This window comes from Pelophylax lessonae, assembly GCF_965119305.1.
Source record: "Pelophylax lessonae genome assembly, chromosome: 2".
NCBI lineage: Eukaryota > Metazoa > Chordata > Amphibia > Anura > Ranidae > Pelophylax > Pelophylax lessonae.
Window position 1 is genome coordinate 48423926 of NC_138769.1, and position 18023 is coordinate 48441948.

General features: G+C 51.4%; 2 protein-coding genes across 3 annotated transcripts in view; one reads left to right on the forward strand and one right to left on the reverse strand.

Annotated features, from left to right (window-relative positions):
- The window catches only part of LOC309546509 (beta-1,3-galactosyltransferase 5-like), a 404656-nt gene that overhangs the window by 302144 nt on the left and 84489 nt on the right, over nucleotides 1-18023 (forward strand). The gene's annotated exons all lie outside the window — the stretch shown is intronic.
- LOC309546616 (uncharacterized protein) lies at nucleotides 8977-11509 on the reverse strand (the record flags this gene model as incomplete). The annotated part of the gene is made up of 3 exons (XM_082246355.1): nucleotides 8977-9569; nucleotides 10458-10607; nucleotides 11077-11509. The coding sequence occupies 3 exons, from the start codon at nucleotides 11507-11509 to the stop codon at nucleotides 8977-8979; spliced, it is 1176 nt and encodes a 391-aa protein (XP_082102481.1).

The following is an 18023-nucleotide window of genomic DNA, read 5'->3' on the forward strand; positions in this document are numbered from 1 at the left end:
TTTAAAGTTAAACACAAATCTGCCCTCAGGATAGAGTGTTTTGCAAGTCTTTGTAGTAAATCTTCTACTGGCTACATTGGGACCCTTTAAGGACGTTGACGCGCAGGGAAATAAAAGTGTGTCTATAAACTGGGTGTTGCAGCAATGCATCTAGAAAGTTGATCTCAGTAGAGGAGGAACTCCTTACGTACAGGTGAATGCTTAAGCGGGGCAGACCTAGTTGCAGCAGTCAGGTGCTAAGATGTGCACGGTTGCAGTAGTTAGATGTAATGGGGTGCACGGTTGCAGTAGTTCGATGTAATGGGGTGCACGGTTGCAGTAGTAAGATGTAATGGGGTGCACGGTTGCAGTAGTTAGATGTAATGGGGTGCATGGTTTCAGTAGTTAGATGTAATGGGGTGCATGGTTGCAGTAGTTAGATGCAATGGGGTGCATGGTTGCAGTAGTTAGATGTAATGGGGTGCACGGTTGCAGTAGTTAGATGAAATGGGGTGCACGGTTGCAGTAGTTAGATGTAATGGGGTGCATGGTTTCAGTAGTTAGATGTAATGGGCTGCACGGTTGCAGTAGTAAGATGCAATGGGGTGCATGGTTGCAGTAGTTAGATGTAATGGGGTGCATGGTTGCAGTAGTTAGATGTAATGGGGTGCATGGTTGCAGTAGTTAGATGTAATGGGGTGCATGGTTGCAGTAGTTAGATGTAAGGGGGGTGCATGGTTTCAGTAGTTAGATGTAATGGGGTGCATGGTTGCAGTAGTTAGATGTAAAGGGGGTGCATGGTTTCAGCACTCGGCACCCTTTTCTTGTAGTTGACCGACACTGGTAGCAGGCGAGATGGCAAACACGTTGGCGGTTCCTTAGTGGGGTAAGTGGTGGCAGCCTGGATCGCCAAAAAGTGTCTCACTGACAGTGACTAGCTGGTTGCTAAGGAGCAGGGACGGGAAGCCGGCCACCACGTCCTTAACAACTGATGAGTCATCAGCTGTCAATGGGCTTCCCCGCTGACAGCTGAATAAAAAAAAACATTGCTGGCAATGCAATAAAAAAATGAAAAGCAAAAACGGTGTGGGGGTCTCCCCCCACCCAATCCTTACCAGGCCATTATCCAAGCATGCAGTCTGGCAGGCCAGGAAACGAGGGACGAGATGAGTGAGCAACCCCCGGCCCGAATCATACCAGTCCACATGCACTCAACATGGTGACGCCACCGACTGTACATGCTGGGTCACTGAGATCACAAGGGGGCGGTGCAACCAGGTGACGTCGCCATTTGGCTCCACCCTTACCTACCCTTACTCCACCCTTACCTATGGTTTTTTTGTTGTTCTTTTTCGGGTCTGGCGATTCGGCAGGCGTCGTGAATGACGATGAATTTACATCAGGGGACACTGTTTTTTTATATTATATAAGCCTTCAACATGGGAACTTTTGATTTTTCGAGTTTTGTTCCTGTAAACTTAATAGGGTTTGCCGTTTGGGTTAGACCTTTTCTGGTGGGAACTGAACAGGAGGGTGTTCGGCCCAACAGGAGGTGTGTTTACGGTTTCCACCTTATCCCTTTATACCTGAACACATAATAATTTCACATGTTCTGAGGCTAATTAAATGCAGAAAAGGCAGCAAGTGAGTATAATTATCACCTTTTCTTTTTTCAAATTCTTTATTGAGAACAAAATAGGCATTAACAAAAAGATGAATCAAAACAGTAAAGTGATACAGTGTTGCAGCAAATATCTGGGGTACATTAAACAAGTGAGAAAAGCGTCAGTGAGGCATCAGTACATATTCAGAATAGCAAATGGACAAACAACAGAGAAACCCTCTGCTTAAACATAGAGTGTAAATGGTACGCTGATCTAGAGCAAAGAAAATCATCATTAGTTAGCAAGCACAATGTACCACAATAAATATATGACCAAACGTGGTGGAGGTAGAGTTAACTAAAGAGCATTTCTTACCAGGGAGCTAGAGAAGAAGGGCTTACAACCGATTGGGGGGGGGGGGAGATGGGAGAAAAGAAAGAAGGGGAGGGTAGAGAGGGGGAGAGTGCCAGAGAGGAGGGAGAGAAGAAGGAAAATACAAGGGAGGGGAAGAGGAGGGGTCTGGAAGAGTGGGGTATGGAGGAAATGGAAAGAGAGAGGAAGCAGTGGAGACTCAGCTCAGGGCGTATAGGAAATATCAACATCTCGTCTCCAATAGGGCCCAGAAGAAAACAAGGGGAAGTAAGGAGCAGGAAGACGTCCGATGGATCCCATGCGGGGCGGCAGTTATGCAGACCCGGTAGGTCAGGCGGTGCCCTGGAGAGCTCTCCCCTCGTCTGAAAAGGCAAACATGTTCCAACAGCCCCAGGTCGCAGTATAGAGTTCCCTCCTGCCCTGTGAGGTCAGCACCAGGTCCTCGAAATCATTGATTTGCTTAACTTTGGACAGCCAAAACTGTATTATCGGAGGGCTGGTGGACTTCCAGCACAAGCCTATACACGCTTTGGCAGCGTTAAATAGATGACGTAAGACCGATTTCTTATATCGATCTGGTGGGGCAGAGGAACAGTGTAAAAGGAAGAGGGCTGGGTCATCCTTAAGAGCATAATCTGTCATCTGTTGGGAGATCCTCCGCACCTCCCTCCAGAAGTCGTTCAGTAAGGGGCAGCTCCAGAACACGTGAAGCATGGTCCCACGTTCACTCTGGCCCTGCCAACATCTGTCGGTTGCTTCTGGAAAAAAGCCGGCAATCCTCACCGGGGTATAAACCAGTGAGACAGTACTTTGTAATTGACCTCCTGGAGGCGAGTACAAATCGAGGATTTAAGGGAGAAACGTATAATGTTCCGGCGTTGAGTCGTCGTGAAGGTCCTCTGCAGCTCCCTCTCCCACTTTAAGATACCGGGGAGGACGAAATCCTTCCTTGGCTCCGAAAGCAGGGCGTATATCTGGGATAAGGCGTGAGGCAGAGGGGTGTTCCCCGAGAGAAGAGTCTCAAGGGGCGTCAGTGGTTTCTCAAAGGCCGAGCGGGGTCCCAGGTCGCAAAAAAAATGGAGCAACTGAAGTGCCTGCCAACAGGTGAGTCCGAAAGGGCCGTTTGACGCAAGGCAGCTGCACAAGAGACGGCCAAGTCAAACCCGAACCGAAGTGAGACCCCCGGAAACGCCCCTGTTCCAGCAGTGCCCGAAATCTGCCCCCCCCCCCCCACATCCCATGGGGAAGGCATGATTTCCCAGAATCGGGAACAAGAGCGAGGATACAGTCCGTGTGTTGTCCAAAGCCAGAGCCGTGGAACAGACCTTAAGGGTCGGGCCCACCAAGGGGTGGTGTGTAGCCATCGCCGGAACGGAACCAATACACCATGGGGCTCCCGGGAGGTGTACCTGACAGAGAGACATTTCGAGAGTCGTCCAGAGTTTCAGGTGAGAATGTCTACACCAGTCCACTAGTCTATTCAAGTGGGCCGCCAGGTAATATCTCTTAGCATCGGGGGCTGCCACCCCCCCATAGGCTTTGGGCATTGTGAGAACCTTCCTGCTGAGCCTGGGCCGACGGCCAGCCCAGATGAACTTGGTAAAGACAGCGTTCACCTGCTTAAAGAAAGCAGCAGGGATTGACACAGGCAGGGTCTGGAACAAGCAGAGATATTTTGGCAAGATAGACATCTTGAGGATACTGCAGCGACCAAACCAAGAGTGCAGTCCAGATGACCATTTAACTAGCAGGGTACCAGTGGCGGACAGGAGGGGGGGGGGAGTTTAAGCGGAACACGTCAGCAGGGTTAGATGGTAGGAACGTCCCCAGATATTTCAGGGCCGTCGAGTTCCACCTAAAGGCAAAGCTGTGACGAAGGAAATCCTGGAGTCGGCCAGACACAGAAATCCCCATCGCCTCCGACTTGTGGTAGTTTATTTTAAGATGGGAGACTGTCCCGTAAAGTTCGAATTTGCAGAGTAAATTGGGCAGGGAGATCAGGGGGTTGGTCAAGGAGAAAAGGAGGTCGTCGGCATATGCCGAAATCTTATAGGCGGCAGTGCCCACCTGTACCCCGGAGATATCAGGGTTCAAGCGCACCTTGGAAAGAAAGGGCTCTAGAGAGAGGGCAAAAAGAAGGGGCGAGAGGGGGCATCCCTGTCTGGTGCCATTGTAAATTCTGAAGGATTTAGAAAACACCCCATTCGCCTTGACCATAGCCCTGGGACAGGAGTAGAGACTGGTAATCCAAGCTAACATACGGGGGCCAACCCCAAAGCATCTTAGCACTTCAAACATGAAAGTCCAGCTTACCCGATCGAAGGCCTTCTCGGCATCCATGCTCAAGAAGACCGTCGGTGAGCAGGGGGTCCTGGCCAGGTATATCAAATTCAGGGCTTTGATGGTGTTGTCCCTGGCCTCTCTGGTGGGGATGAACCCCACCTGATCAAGATCAGGTTTTCAATAAGGAGATCGATCTGTAACTCCTGCACGCCGCGGGATCTTTCCCCTCCTTAGGAATGACCGAGATGTGAACCAGCAGAGAGTCAGCATGAAAGGTGGAAGAATGACCAATTGCATTGAACATCTTGATCATATGAGGGAGGAGGTGTGACTGCAATAGTTGGTAATACATTACCGTCAGCCCATCGGGGCCAGGAGCCTTACCCCTTTTTGCGGACTTGAGAGCTACAGAAAGCTCCTCCACAGTAAATGCTTCCTCCAACGCCTCCCTCTCCGGCGACGGAACCCGTGGGAGATTAACGGTATCAAGATAGGAGGTGACCGCCTCTGAGTGAGAAGGGTTCTGGGGCAGATGGTATAGGGCCGAATAAAAGTCTCCGAACCTCTGGGAAATTTCCCTGGGTAAGTGTAATTTGTGGCCGTTCACACCAGTGACATATGGGATATAAGAGGAAGCCTGCTGATCTCTGAGCGCCCTGGCCAGGGTACGGCCGCATTTATCGCCGGATTCATAGTGGAGCCACTTGCAGAGTTGAAGAGCCGCTTTAGCGCGGTACCGCAAGAGTTCTGCACCTGGGTCCGCAACCCAGACAGCTCAGCCCCCGCCCATAATTATCACATTAATCAGCCAAAGAACCTGTTTAATTCATATGTGTTCTGTTTTACATGGATGGTGGCAACCCTATGTGTGTTAGGCCCCTTTCACACAAACGGACCGGTCGTTCATTTCATCAGTTCAGTCATGTTTTTTTGTCATCAGTTTTTTTTTTTCAGTCCAGTCAACATCTGTTTTTCATCCTTTGTCATCAGTTTTTCATTTGTTATTATCTGTTTTTCATTCGTTGTCATTCGTTATCATCCATTTTCATCCGTTTTTCATCCGTTGTCATCCTTTGTGATCCGTTTTCATCCTTTTTTCATCCATTGTCATTCGTTGTCATCTGTTTTCATCTGTTGTCATTTGTCGTCATCCGCTTTCATCCGTTTTTCATCCGTTGTCATTCGTTGTCATCTGTTTTCATCTGTTGTCATTTGTCGTCATCCGCTTTCATCCGTTTTTCATCCGTTGTCATCCGTTGTTATTCGTTGTCATCCGTTGTCATCCGTTTTCATTTGATCCGTTTTTTTTAACGGATGAAAAATAGGGCTTTCATCCGTTCAAAAAAAACTAATGTTGGCGGAAGCTGATGAAAACGGATGCAAATGAATGATCATCGATTTACATAGGAATGGATTGATGTCCATTTTTCATCCATCAATCAATGGATGAAAAATGGACAAACGGACAGCATGTGTGAAAGGGGCCTTACTGGCCGGGTCACCAGGTGAAAACAGAAGGGAAAACGGCCTAAGACCCCTTACACATGGGCGGTGCACTCGGCGGACTCCGTTTTACTCAGCGGTGATCGATCCGCTGATCCCCGCTGAGCAGGCGGATGACAGATTCGTCTCCACTCTGTGTGCAGAGATGGAGCTGTCCTCTATGGGAGATCGGATGATGACGGACCATCTGTCCTTTTTCATCTGATCCTCCAGACGGATGAAAAATAGGGTTTCCATCCGTCTGGATTTCACTGACCACATCGGATCGGATAGCAGCGGGTGTCAGTGGAAATGTCTTCGCTGACATCCCCTGCTCCATAGGGGTGCATGGGGCATCCGATCAGATCCGCCTATCAGGTGGACCGGATCAGAAAGCCTGTGTGAAAGGGGCCTTACAAAAAAAAATTATGCAGCCACCACATCTAATGATTGGTAAGCTGCAATATGATACATTTTTGGTTTTGGGTTTAGTACTGCTTTTAGGGCAATAAAATAAGCAAAATATCTTTCGGTAAAACAAACATAGCTGAAAATGACATGATTTGTCCAGTTGTGCACCCTGCTGATGAGGCATGACGCTGCCATCAAACAGGTCGCTCTGTAGTTACTCTGCTGAGTCAGGGAATTTGATACATCCCAGGAATCAGCAACTAAAGTGTTAATATGAACAGTTGGCTGTCAGATAAATGAAGTGGCTGTAAATCTCTCCTGGCTGGCAGTATTATGGGGACAGTCACTTATTAACACAGAAAATATGGTTTGCATAAAGCATTCACCTGCATTCCATAGGGTATCATTATACGTTATGATGTGCAATCTAGCAATGATCAGCACACTGCACACTCCAAGCACTCCGCAGGGGGAAATGAGTGACGTACACTCTCAGCTATTAAAGCAACGGCACCAGAAAATTCATTTTGAAGCAAAACAAAATGCAGCAAATATGGAGATGAGTCGTGTGAATCCTAAAATATCCCGTGTAAGTTTTCACAAAACAATATTCCTGTATACATAGGTGTGTGCGGCCTATTGCCTTAGGGTCACTGCTGTATTTTGGCCTAGGCCAACAAGGCCCAGGCCTAGGGCGGCACTTTGCAGGGGGCAGCAAAAAAGGCACCCCCCACCTCCACCTGAGACTCTATTGGTCACTGGTTGCTAGAGCCGCCTCTCTCACCCCCTCTCTCTCTCTCACCCCCTCTCTCTCTCTCACCTCTCCTCTCTCTCTCCTTCTCTCACCCCCTCTCTCTCTTTCTCCCTCTCTCACCCCCCTTTCTCTCTCTCATTCCCCTCTCTCTCTCTCTCTCTCATCCCCCCTCTCTCTCTCTCTCTCATCCCCCCTCTCTCTCTTATCCCCTCTCTCATCACAAAAGGAGAAAATGCCCAGCGGGACTTTATATGAGGTGGACCCAATAGTCATGACATTCAAGTTGAAATATATCTGGTTTATTGTGTAGAACCAATATACAAAGTAATACAACATGAATGTTTGACATACACAAAACAGAACATAGTCATAAAAATATATTAAAATGTCTCGTAACAATATGCACATCACTACATGTATCTTGGAAACTCGACGCACGTTTCGTGGGTCGCATTGCCCACTCGTCAGGAGTGTAAGTGTGCAGGCAGGTCTGGAAAGAAATTATTATTATTGTATTATAAACATGCAGGATTGATGGCTATTGGAGTATGAATAACCCATGTGGGGAGACAACATACTCACAAATATAGCCGCGTCATTGTGCTTAAAGCCAGTGCTTCCATACAGCGGCGGCCAAATAGTCCAACAGGGAGCTGAGGGGGCAGGATCCAGAGGCATTGCAATCAACTCAAGGAGAGCAATGAGAAAGTGTTGTAGGTATGTCAATCAAACACCTGGCCAGTCTCTAAATGAAAAAGTATACATGTGGGTAAGTAAGCAGTTGCTTCTTGTAGGATAGCAGCCAAAAAATGATAATAGTCATATATATTGGCAGACATCTCAAGTCTCCCGCAAATCGCGGGAGACTCCTGTTTTCTGCCCTGAGCTCACGGACACCCGCGAGCTCAGGGTGATATCCCGGAAAGCTGCGAAGCCGAGTGGAAGAAGCTGAGCTGTCAGTGTGACTCACTCACTCTGAGTCATCCTGAGCAGCTCCGTGCAGTGAGACAGAGCCACTACTTCTGCCTGTGAGAGGAGGAGGGATACAGAGGAAGTCGTAGCTTTCTCTCTACTCCTGACAGTGAGCCGCGTACTTCACTGCAGCAGTTGGCAACACAAGACCACATGTAACAGTAAGTAGGTACATGCAGATTCATTCCTCTATGTCCCAAACTAACTGTGCTTCCTTAAACATCTGCTTTAGCACAGAAATAAATGATGGGGAAAAAAAAAACAGGAGATAAAAATATTCAGCACTACAGCAGTTGTCCATAGCAACCCCTTCACTGATGTGTACTGAGAGCACAGGGGGTTTCTGGGAAGCTTCTCCTCACTGCTTCTTGAACATGTGGACCTATGGTAAAGTGTACCTGTAGACATTCTTCTTTTACATTTTGATGAAGGAATAAAACTTCTGCCATAGTCATTTTTTGTGGTCTATGTGCCTCTGGAGAAATGTACCCATTATTCCACTACCAGAAAGCCAACAGGAAGTCACTGGGATTTTCCTGAAGGGAGGGGAACTGTAAAGTACATAGCTAAATTCAAAACTTTTTTTTTTTTTTAGTAAACCTCCTCTTGACTGGGGTATTGCCCAATATCACAGGCTGCCCGGGCTACCACCTAACCACCCACACCTCCCTGTGTCCCAATAACTGACACACACACCTGGTATGGTTTTAAAACGGCCAAGGCAGCCTATTTATTAACACAACAGAAATGATAAACCACATTTTATTACATCCTTTTAATATCAATCCTCAAAAACCAGCCTGACAACAAAAATACCTGCTCTCCCAATAGGTCTCCGGATTTTAGAAGGCACCCTTAAACTGACCAACCGGCTGTATCTGCCACCATCTTCGTGTCACCATAGGCCCCCAGACGCACTTACACCGACTCGGGGACAAACACTTGTCACTCCTCCCACCGATACAGCCAGTTTCCAACTATGATTCTTAACACCACCACTTCTTAGGGCAGGTACACCCATACCAACGATGGGCCCAGACCCTCGCTCTCCAAAGAGCGTACCACTCCCCTGCCCTCAAAAACCCAGAGACCTCTGCCACAGACGCCCAGCGTGAAACCTTACGCCTGGGCGTCCCCCCACACCCGCACAGCTCTGCGTAAACCCTCCTGCAAACCCAAGCACCACAAGTCGATGCCCACCGCATTAAGGTGAACTCCATCCCCACGCAAAAACAATCCCACATCCCGCTCCAGCTCCAGGTGCCGCACCACCAAGCCCCCATTACGGACCACAAACCTGGACACCTCCTTGTTGACTTTGATGCGCGCTTTGTTGAGCCTGTGCACCGACCTGGCCAAACGCCACGACGTCCTGGCCACTATGTCCGACCACACCACCACCGTGTCCGGAAAGAGGGTGCGCAGGCGCAAGAAGTCAAACTTAATGTCCCGGATCAGCTCCCTCATGGAACGAAGCCCCAAGTCATTCCCCCCCACATGCAACAGGAGCACGTCAGGAGGCCTATCCAACCTGGAGCAGCGGTGAACCTCAGGTAACACTCGGGACCACAGCATGCCCGGCACCCCAATCCATTTAACCCTGGCCTCCCTCCTAGAGAAACCCAACTGCCGACCATCCGGGCGAACATCCGCCCGCTTCGCCCCCCAGAACACATAAGAGTGCCCCAGGATCCACACCAAACATTCAGAACCTGCAAAAGAAAAGAAGACAATAGCCACCAAGGGAACCACACCCCCAGTCAAAACAACGATCAGACGGAAAAGAAGAAAAAACACGGAACACGAGGGTTCACACAGAAACACGACACAAGACTATACGAAAAAGACACGACCCCCCCCCAGGACTCTCCCCGGAAGGACACCCAAACACCCCCACACCCTCCAGTCTTACAACAAATGCGGGCGGACATACAGCCGGAACCGCCCAGACTCCCAACGGCCAATCTTCTGCACCACTCGCTCCTCCAGACCCCATCGAACCGCCTCCGTAGCCGCCCCAATGCGGAAGGAATGCAAGGAAAAATTGGCCGCCGGCCAACCGGCAGCCACCCGGGAGCCCGGTATCTCGCCCAAGTCAATCCCCCGGCCCACCCCACACTGATCAGTCTTGGACCTGCGGACCCGCAAAGACACCCCTGCCCCCCGAAAAGACACCTCAGCCACATCCAGACCACCACCCCCTTTCCGGGACTGACATACCAGCTCACCTACCCGAAAAGCCCCGAAAAAAGCCAACACGAAAGCCGCACGAAAGAGGGTTGCCTCGAATGGCGAGGAACAGACCCCACCCAAACAACCCACAATGGCCCCCAACATAGCAAACGAGACCGGGCGGCGGGAGTCCGGAGCCCCCTTTCCCCGCCTGAAGCCCCGCGCCGCCCGCCTTACCATAAAATCCTTGGTCACATCCCTGACTCCTGACAACTGAAAAAGAAACGCCAGAGCCGCCAACTTCCGGTTAAAACAAGAAACGGACACGCCCGTTTCCACCTGCAACTCGAGAAAACATAACACCGCACCCAAGCGATCCGCATCCGAGAAGCAGCCCCCAAGGTCACTCACCAGCCCGTGCCACTCACCCCAGACCTTCTCATAAGCCGACCACGTAGACGGGCGCACCGAGTTCCTGACCAACCCAGGTATCAAGCGAAGGCGATGCTCCACAAGTGTTCCGGACAGGGCAGCCCGTTCCGCTCCGCTTCCGGTGCCAAGACGCAAAACTTCTCCCACTGAAAACGAGACAGAGCATCAGCCACCGGTACATGCACAGCACAAACATAACAATTCAGACACAGACAACGCAAGACCAAATGCCGGAGAAAACGCACCACCGGGGGAGAGGAAGCCGACGTGTTATTGATGGCCTGGACCACCCCCATATTGTCACAATGGAAGCGGACCCTCCGGTCCCGCAAAGCCTCCCCCCACAGCTCCACTGCCAACACAATCGGGAACAACTCAAGAAGCACCAAGTTGCCCAGCAACGCGGCCTCCCGCCAAGAAGCCGGCCACACCCCCGCACTCCATTGCCCCCGAAAGAAAGCCCCGTACCCCACCGACCCGGCCGCGTCCGTAAACAGATCTAACTCGCCCTGAGACACCATGCCGGCCATCCAGAGTGACCGACCATTGTACAACTCCAGGAACGAACGCCACACCAAAAGATCCGCCCTATGGTCCGCCGACAACCGCACAAACAGCCGGCGACAATAAAAATGAGACCCATCGGCACAATGCGACAAGCGAAGTTAAGCTTCCCCAACAGCGACTGAAGCGCCCGCAACTGAATCTTGCGACTCCCAAGCGCGGCCACCACTGACGTGCGTAGGTCACTCAGTTTATCCAGCGGCAAGCGACACTCCATCGCTTCCGTGTCAATCACAATGCCCAAGAACTGCAAAGCGGTAGCAGGCCCTTCAGTCTTCTCTGCGGCCAGCGTTACCCCAAAAGACCCGAAGACATGCTGCACCGTGGACAACAGGACCCTGCACACCGGGGAATCGGCCGGACCCATCACCAAAAAATCGTCCAAATAATGAATGATGGAAGACAACCCCGAAACGTCCTTCACCACCCATTCCAAAAAGGAACTAAAAGCCTCAAACAAAGAGCACGAAATGGCACAACCCATGGGCAAACAGAGGTCAACAAAGAACTGACCCTCCCAAACGCAGCCCAACAGATGAACACTGCTAGGGTGTACCGGCAACAACCGAAAGGCGGACTCAATGTCCGTCTTGGCCAAAAAGGGCCCACGCCCCCAACTTGCGAACCCACGCAACCGCCCTATCAAAGGGGGCATAGGACACCGAACAAAGGTCCGGATCAATCGCATCATTCACCGACACCCCCTTAGGGAACGAAAGGTGATGAATCATCCGAAACTTGTTGGGCTCCTTCTTAGGAACCACCCCCAACGGGGACACCACCAGGCCCCCCATCGGCGGGGAGGAAAAAGGACCCGCCATCCTGCCCAAGGAAACCTCCTTGGCCAATTTGTCGGACACCACCGCCGCATGCAGCTTGGCAGACCGCAAATTATCAGGCACAGGGGGGACACTCTCAAGCGCACTCGGAATCACAAACCCCTCGGAGAAACCCCGAAACAACAAGCGCGCCGCGTCCTGATCCGGATACCTACCTAAGAACTGTGCCATTCTTTCCACCCGAACTGGGGTCCTCCCCCTTTCCATTGTCAGACGGCTTCCCCTTTCCCTGCCGGAAACACTTAGACCCAGGGTGCGAGCCCCCGCAACTGGAGCACTCGTGCCGGAAGCGGCAAGAGCCCCCGAATTTGCAGTTCCCCTCGTTGAACTGCCAGCAGAACCCCTTGCGCTTTGAGGCCGACGGTGCAGAGGAAGAAACGCCACCCCCGGCCCCCCCGGAAAAGGGGGTGCTGGAGCCCCGCGCCTGTGTCATAAGCTTCATCCACAGGCCGATATCCTTGTGGTCCCACCGCAAGTCAGGGCGAACCGCCTTCCGTTGCCGGAACTGTTCGTCGTACCGCAACCAGGCCACGCCCCCATACACCCGCATCGCCTCGCCGATAGAATCGAGGTAACAAAAGAGCGCCGAGCAACACTCAGGCGACTTTTCCCCGATGACGCAAGCCAGAATGTTGAATGCCTGCAGCCAATTCCCGAACGTCCTCGGGATCAGCCGATAACGCCGCTTCTCCTCCTCCTCCTTCTTGCTCTCGTCCGGCTTAACCTTATCCAGGTTAAACTTTTCCAGGGGGAGCAAGGAGAAAATCTCCACATACCCACCCTTCCAGATGCGTTCCTTCACCTCTGGCTTGAGATGAGCCCCCAAGGGGCCCTCAAAACAGACATAAACCTCGCAGCGCGCCGCGTCCGACAGGCGCACGCCGTCACCGTCCCCCGCCGTCTTCTTGGGGTCCGTCACCGCAGGAGCTACCAAACCCGCAACCTGCGAGCCGCCCGCCGAAACGGACCCCACACCAGCCGCTGCACCCGGAATGACGGGCGGCGGGGCAGGCACGCCCTGCCCCCCAACCGCCGACCCCTGCACGCTCCCCCCCCCCGGTCCATGCCTGCACCGGGGACCCCGCCAACGCCTGAGGCCCACCATCCCCGCATCGCGACAGCACCGCGCTAAAGCCAGACATAAAGGCATGCAACACATTAGCCACAAGCCCCTCCCCCCCACAGCAGGAGCCCCAGACAGGGCCCCCCCCACCCACTACCCCGGGAACCCCCCCCAAGGCACACGGACCCCCCAGGACAGACACCCCAGACTGCACAGACGAAGAGACAAGAGAGCTGCCAGAAGCAGACTTACCAGGCTGTGCCGAGGCCCCCGGCCTCACAGCCGCAGAGCCAGATCCTTGAAGTCGACTCCGGTCCTCCTGCTGGACATCCTGACCCGCCGACAGCTCTCCATCCTCAGATCCTTGTCAGTTCACCCTCTGAACGAACGTCCGCTGCAGCGCCACCGCCGTCCAGCAGAGGGAGCTCCAAGCGCCGGCCGATGACGTCATCCACAGCTCCGCCGCGATCTCCCGCCACGCTTCTCCTCCGCACCACCCGCTGGGCACTCTGCAACCGGGAGGCAGCCGCCGCAGTCCGCTCCGGAGTCCCAGATGAAGGGCCGCTCGTTCCACCACAGGTACCGCTGCTTCTTCCACAGGAAGTCCCGGCCGCCATGGCTAGGCCGCAACCCGAACCTGAACTCCTCCCACGCCGAGCTCCGCTCCTAGCTGGCCGACCACCAGTGGAGCAGGCCGCAACAGAACTTCCACGAGGAGAGGGGGGAGGGGAGCGCGACACAGACCTCGCTCGCCCTCCAGGGGCCCGCCGGTGACAGGGATTCCTCCCAGCCCCCCCGGGAGAAGAGGCAGGCATCCTCTTCGCCGAAGGGTCCCGGATGGGGCTCCCATTGCGGCGACCACCCCTAGGGGTCACTTCTGGGCTCAAGCGCACCGGGGGCCTTGACCTCCTAGCGCGCACTCTGTGGGGCACGGGCACAGCAGGAGCCCGGCCCGACCCCTGAAGCACCTCAGGCATCTGAGCACGAAGCCACTGAGGTCCATTCGCCAGCGCAGCAGCCCTCACGCTGGCCAACATGGCTTCCAAATCCTCCATCCTGATTTCTTTTAATGTCTCTGCACACAGGAAAGAAGATTTTCACCCTGCGCTGTCCCTTGCTGGAATGAGGCTACCAGCAACACTCCCCCAGAAGACCCCTTTGAGACCACACCCTGCCCCACCCTATCGTCCACCAATAAGGTAAGTCTTTTATTTACTTAAAGACTCCTGAACTTAATTAACCCTTAGTTCCGTGGCCTGTAAGTCCAAACCCCAGTCATGCAGGCCCTCTGCCTAGGCTGAGCCTCAGCTCCTGGCCTATTCCTGTATACTAATTCCATTTCATTTGATCATCCTTTAGTTGTTAAATTAGTGCCGGGGGGGTGCGGGAAGAGTGCAGCGCGCATTGGGGGGATTCAGCGGCGTGGAGTACCACCTCCCTGAAATGAGTTTTTGCAGGTTGGAATGTCTGTATTGGATGCATCAGAGACCTGGGAATGAAAAGAAATGACCAAAGGGTGAAGAAAGGTGCCCAGGTAGATAAAAGTAACCCAAGTTAATGAGGATGAAAAGATTGGTTATAAGACTGAATAAAACCAATATAAATAAATATATAAATCACCATGGAGTGCATATGTGAAGTGATACAATAAAGACATGAGAAGGGAAAGAAAAGCGAAAAAGAGGGAAGAAAAAGAAGTTGAAAGTGAATGGAAAGTGCTGTGAAACAAAGTGGCTGTGTGCTTACCATAAAGAAATGAATGCTGTTTGGTATCCACCCTCTCTCTCTCTCTCATCCCCCCTCTCTCTCTCTCTCATCCCCCCTCTCTCTCTCATCCCCCCTCTCTCTCTCATCCCCTCTCTCTCTCTCTCTCTCATCCCCCCTCTCTCTCTCTCTCATCCCCCCTCTCTCTCTCTCTCATCCCCCCTCTCTCTCTCTCTCATCCCCCCTCTCTCTCTCATCCCCCCTCTCTCTCTCATCCCCTCTCTCTCTCTCTCTCTCATCCCCCCTCTCTCTCATCCCCCCTCTCTCTCTCTCTCATCCCCCCTCTCTCTCATCCCCCCTCTCTCTCTCTCTCATCCCCCCTCTCTCTCTCTCTCTCTCTCTCATCCCCCCTCTCTCTCTCTCTCTCTCTCATCCCCCCTCTCTCTCTCTCTCATCCCCTCTCTCTCATCGTCTTTCTCACTCTTTGATTTCCCTCTCTCTCTCTCTCTCTCTCTCTCTCACCCCCCCTATTTCTCTTACCCCCCTTCTTTCATCCCCCCTCTCTCTCTCCCTCACCCTTCTCTCTCTCCCACCCACTCGCACCCCCCCCCCTCTTGTGAGATCTCAGGGGTTCATGCTGGGACTTGTTTGTAGACCTTCAATTTTGGAGGAAGTCACAAAAGGAGTGGGGCAAATTTACATAGGAGGGGGGCGCCCAATTTTAGTCTTGCCTAGGGTAGCACAAAACCAAAATACACCACTGCTTAGGGTGTGCACCCCAAAGCTGAAACACGCATGCCTGTGTATGTATGTATGTGTATATATATATATATATATATATATATATATATATATATATATATATATATATATATATATATATATATATATACACACACACACACACACTTTTTTTAAACCAATGTAAAACACATTTTAAAATGGTTTAAAACATGAACGGGTTTAGTAGGGCAGTGAACGTGTCATTCGTTTTTTATTTTTCATATTTTATTCTTGTAGCGCCCTCCTAGGTAGGTGCTAGTGAGAGAGTATTGTTTTGAGCCCTATCTGCTTACCAGAGGGGCTGCAGGTAAATCTATATTGTTCTCTGCCTACCAGAGAGCAGGATCGGTTTGTGAGGTCTGCTCATTGTGCTCAGAGTGCAACTCCTTCTGTCTAGAGAGTTTTTTTATGCTGGTCCAATAGGGAGTCATGTTGGACAGTGGGAGGAAACCTGACAAATGGGTGCATGGGCTTTTCATACAGTCCTGATGATTGGGAGAGGGAAAGTCTCCTTGGTGCACGTTGGGATACTGTATAAAAGCCAGGAGCACATGTGCTTGAGGTCTTTCACTGGGGAACGGAGTCCCAGAGGGAGAGGGCGGCTGCCTCCTCCTCTGTAGAGACATCATGCGGCCTCAGGGGGTCGTCCTGAGGGCTGGATGAGTAGCGGATAGGAGCTGAACCCATAGGTCCAGGGAAGCTGACTGAGAGGGGAGACACTGGGGGTCCTGTTTCTGCAGTATCGTGAGTACAGGAACTCGTGTCATGGGGCCTGACCTGAGGGAGGCCACCCCTGCTCCTAAGATAGTCAATGGATGAGTGTCAGCAGAGAAGGGATGCTAGTAAGCGTGTGCTGAAGTCAGATAAGATATTAATAACCAAGTCTTCTTGTCAGAGAATAAACAGGGCAAGAGACTAAACCTCATCTAGACTTGTGGCAGTGTAGATTAACAGCCCGGCTGTTCCTGATCACTAGAGAAGTTTTGAAGATAGAAGTCCTCATCTATGTGAATAGTTCCTTTGGAGTATCCCACTAATCCCTTCTCCTATGCCCGTTACAAAATAAGTAACAAGAAAAAAAAAAAAAACAACACCCCTGGACGGTTTATTTCTGTGAAGAGCCAACAGGAGCAAGGAGGGATTCCGAAACGTTATCTACTTGTGTGTTTTTTACCCAGGGGAGCCCGTAGAGTTAATATTCAGCAGTACCTGCGGGGGCAGTGCTACATTTTCGTAATAATTTTTGCATTTTTTTAGGAGCCCCATTGGGGGGCTTTGGTGAAATATCAGCTATGGGGGAATCTGCACCGCAGGGGGTGTTTGGGGTGTACCCAGGCACACCCAGCACACCCCCTGCGCACGCCTATGCCTGCATACAAGATTTAGGAGAGAAAATCCAGCTTCGCCAACAGAAATCCGGGACATGCCACCCATAAAGCTGAAGTCTATTCTGCTTTTATTTGGCCGTTTCCTGGTTCTTCCTCCCCCTCTCATCTTCTTGCTATTTCAATTTACCACTTGCCTACTGGGCACTTTTACCCCCTTCCTACCCAGGCCAATTTTCAGCTTTCAGCTCTTTCACACTTTGAATGACAATTGCGTAGTCATGCAACACAGTACCCAAATTAAATGTGTATCATTTTTTTTCACACAAATAGAGCTTTCTTTTGGTGGTATTTAATCATCGCTGGGGTTTTTATTTTTTTTGCTAAAAAAACAAACAAAAAAAGATAGAACATTCTGAAAAAAAAAAAAGTTTTTTTTAGTTTCTGTCAGTAAATTTTGTAAATAAGTAATTTTTCTCTTTCACTGATGTGTGCTGATGAGGCGGCACTGATAGGCTGCACTGATGGGACCTGATGAGGCGGCACTGAAGGGCACTAATTAGGTGGCAGTCATGAGGAGGCACTAATATACTGCACTGATGGGCACTGATAGGTGGCACTGATGGGAACTGATAGGCAGCACTGATATGCGGCACTGATGGGCACTGATAGGTGGCACTGATGGGGTGGCACTGGTGGGCAATGATAGGCGGCATGGATAGGCGGCACTGATTGGCGGCACTAAAAGGCAGCACTGACTGGCATCACTAATGGGCACTGATTACTGCTGGGGCTGCACTGATGATCAGTGCCCCAAAAACCTGTACAGGTCTCCCCTGCAAGGAGATGCCACTGATTGGCTCTCCTCGCCAGGGCTGCTGTTAGAAATCGTGGGCCCCCATACAGCCTACCTGACAGAGTCCCACCGCAGCCAAAGGGACATATATTTATCAGTCCCTTTCTCTGCAGCCTCAACTGCACAGATGAATGAATACCAAGCACTCTGAAGCTTCCTGGTCATTTACAAACTGAAGCATAGTAAATGCAGTTTACTATGCTTTCGTGATAAATGAACACAGGAGCGATTAGTACTGATCGCTTACTGTGTTCATTCAGGAAAGGAAGGGGCCAGTAAATTACATACTTACCGATCCATTCCCCACTCTCCATCCTGAAACATCTCCCTGTGTGCCCATAGCAGCTGATGGGGGGGAGAGGAGAGGAGGGAGGCCAGTAGCACTGTGGGGGAAAGGGGCACATGGGGGGTCTGGACAAAAAAATGGA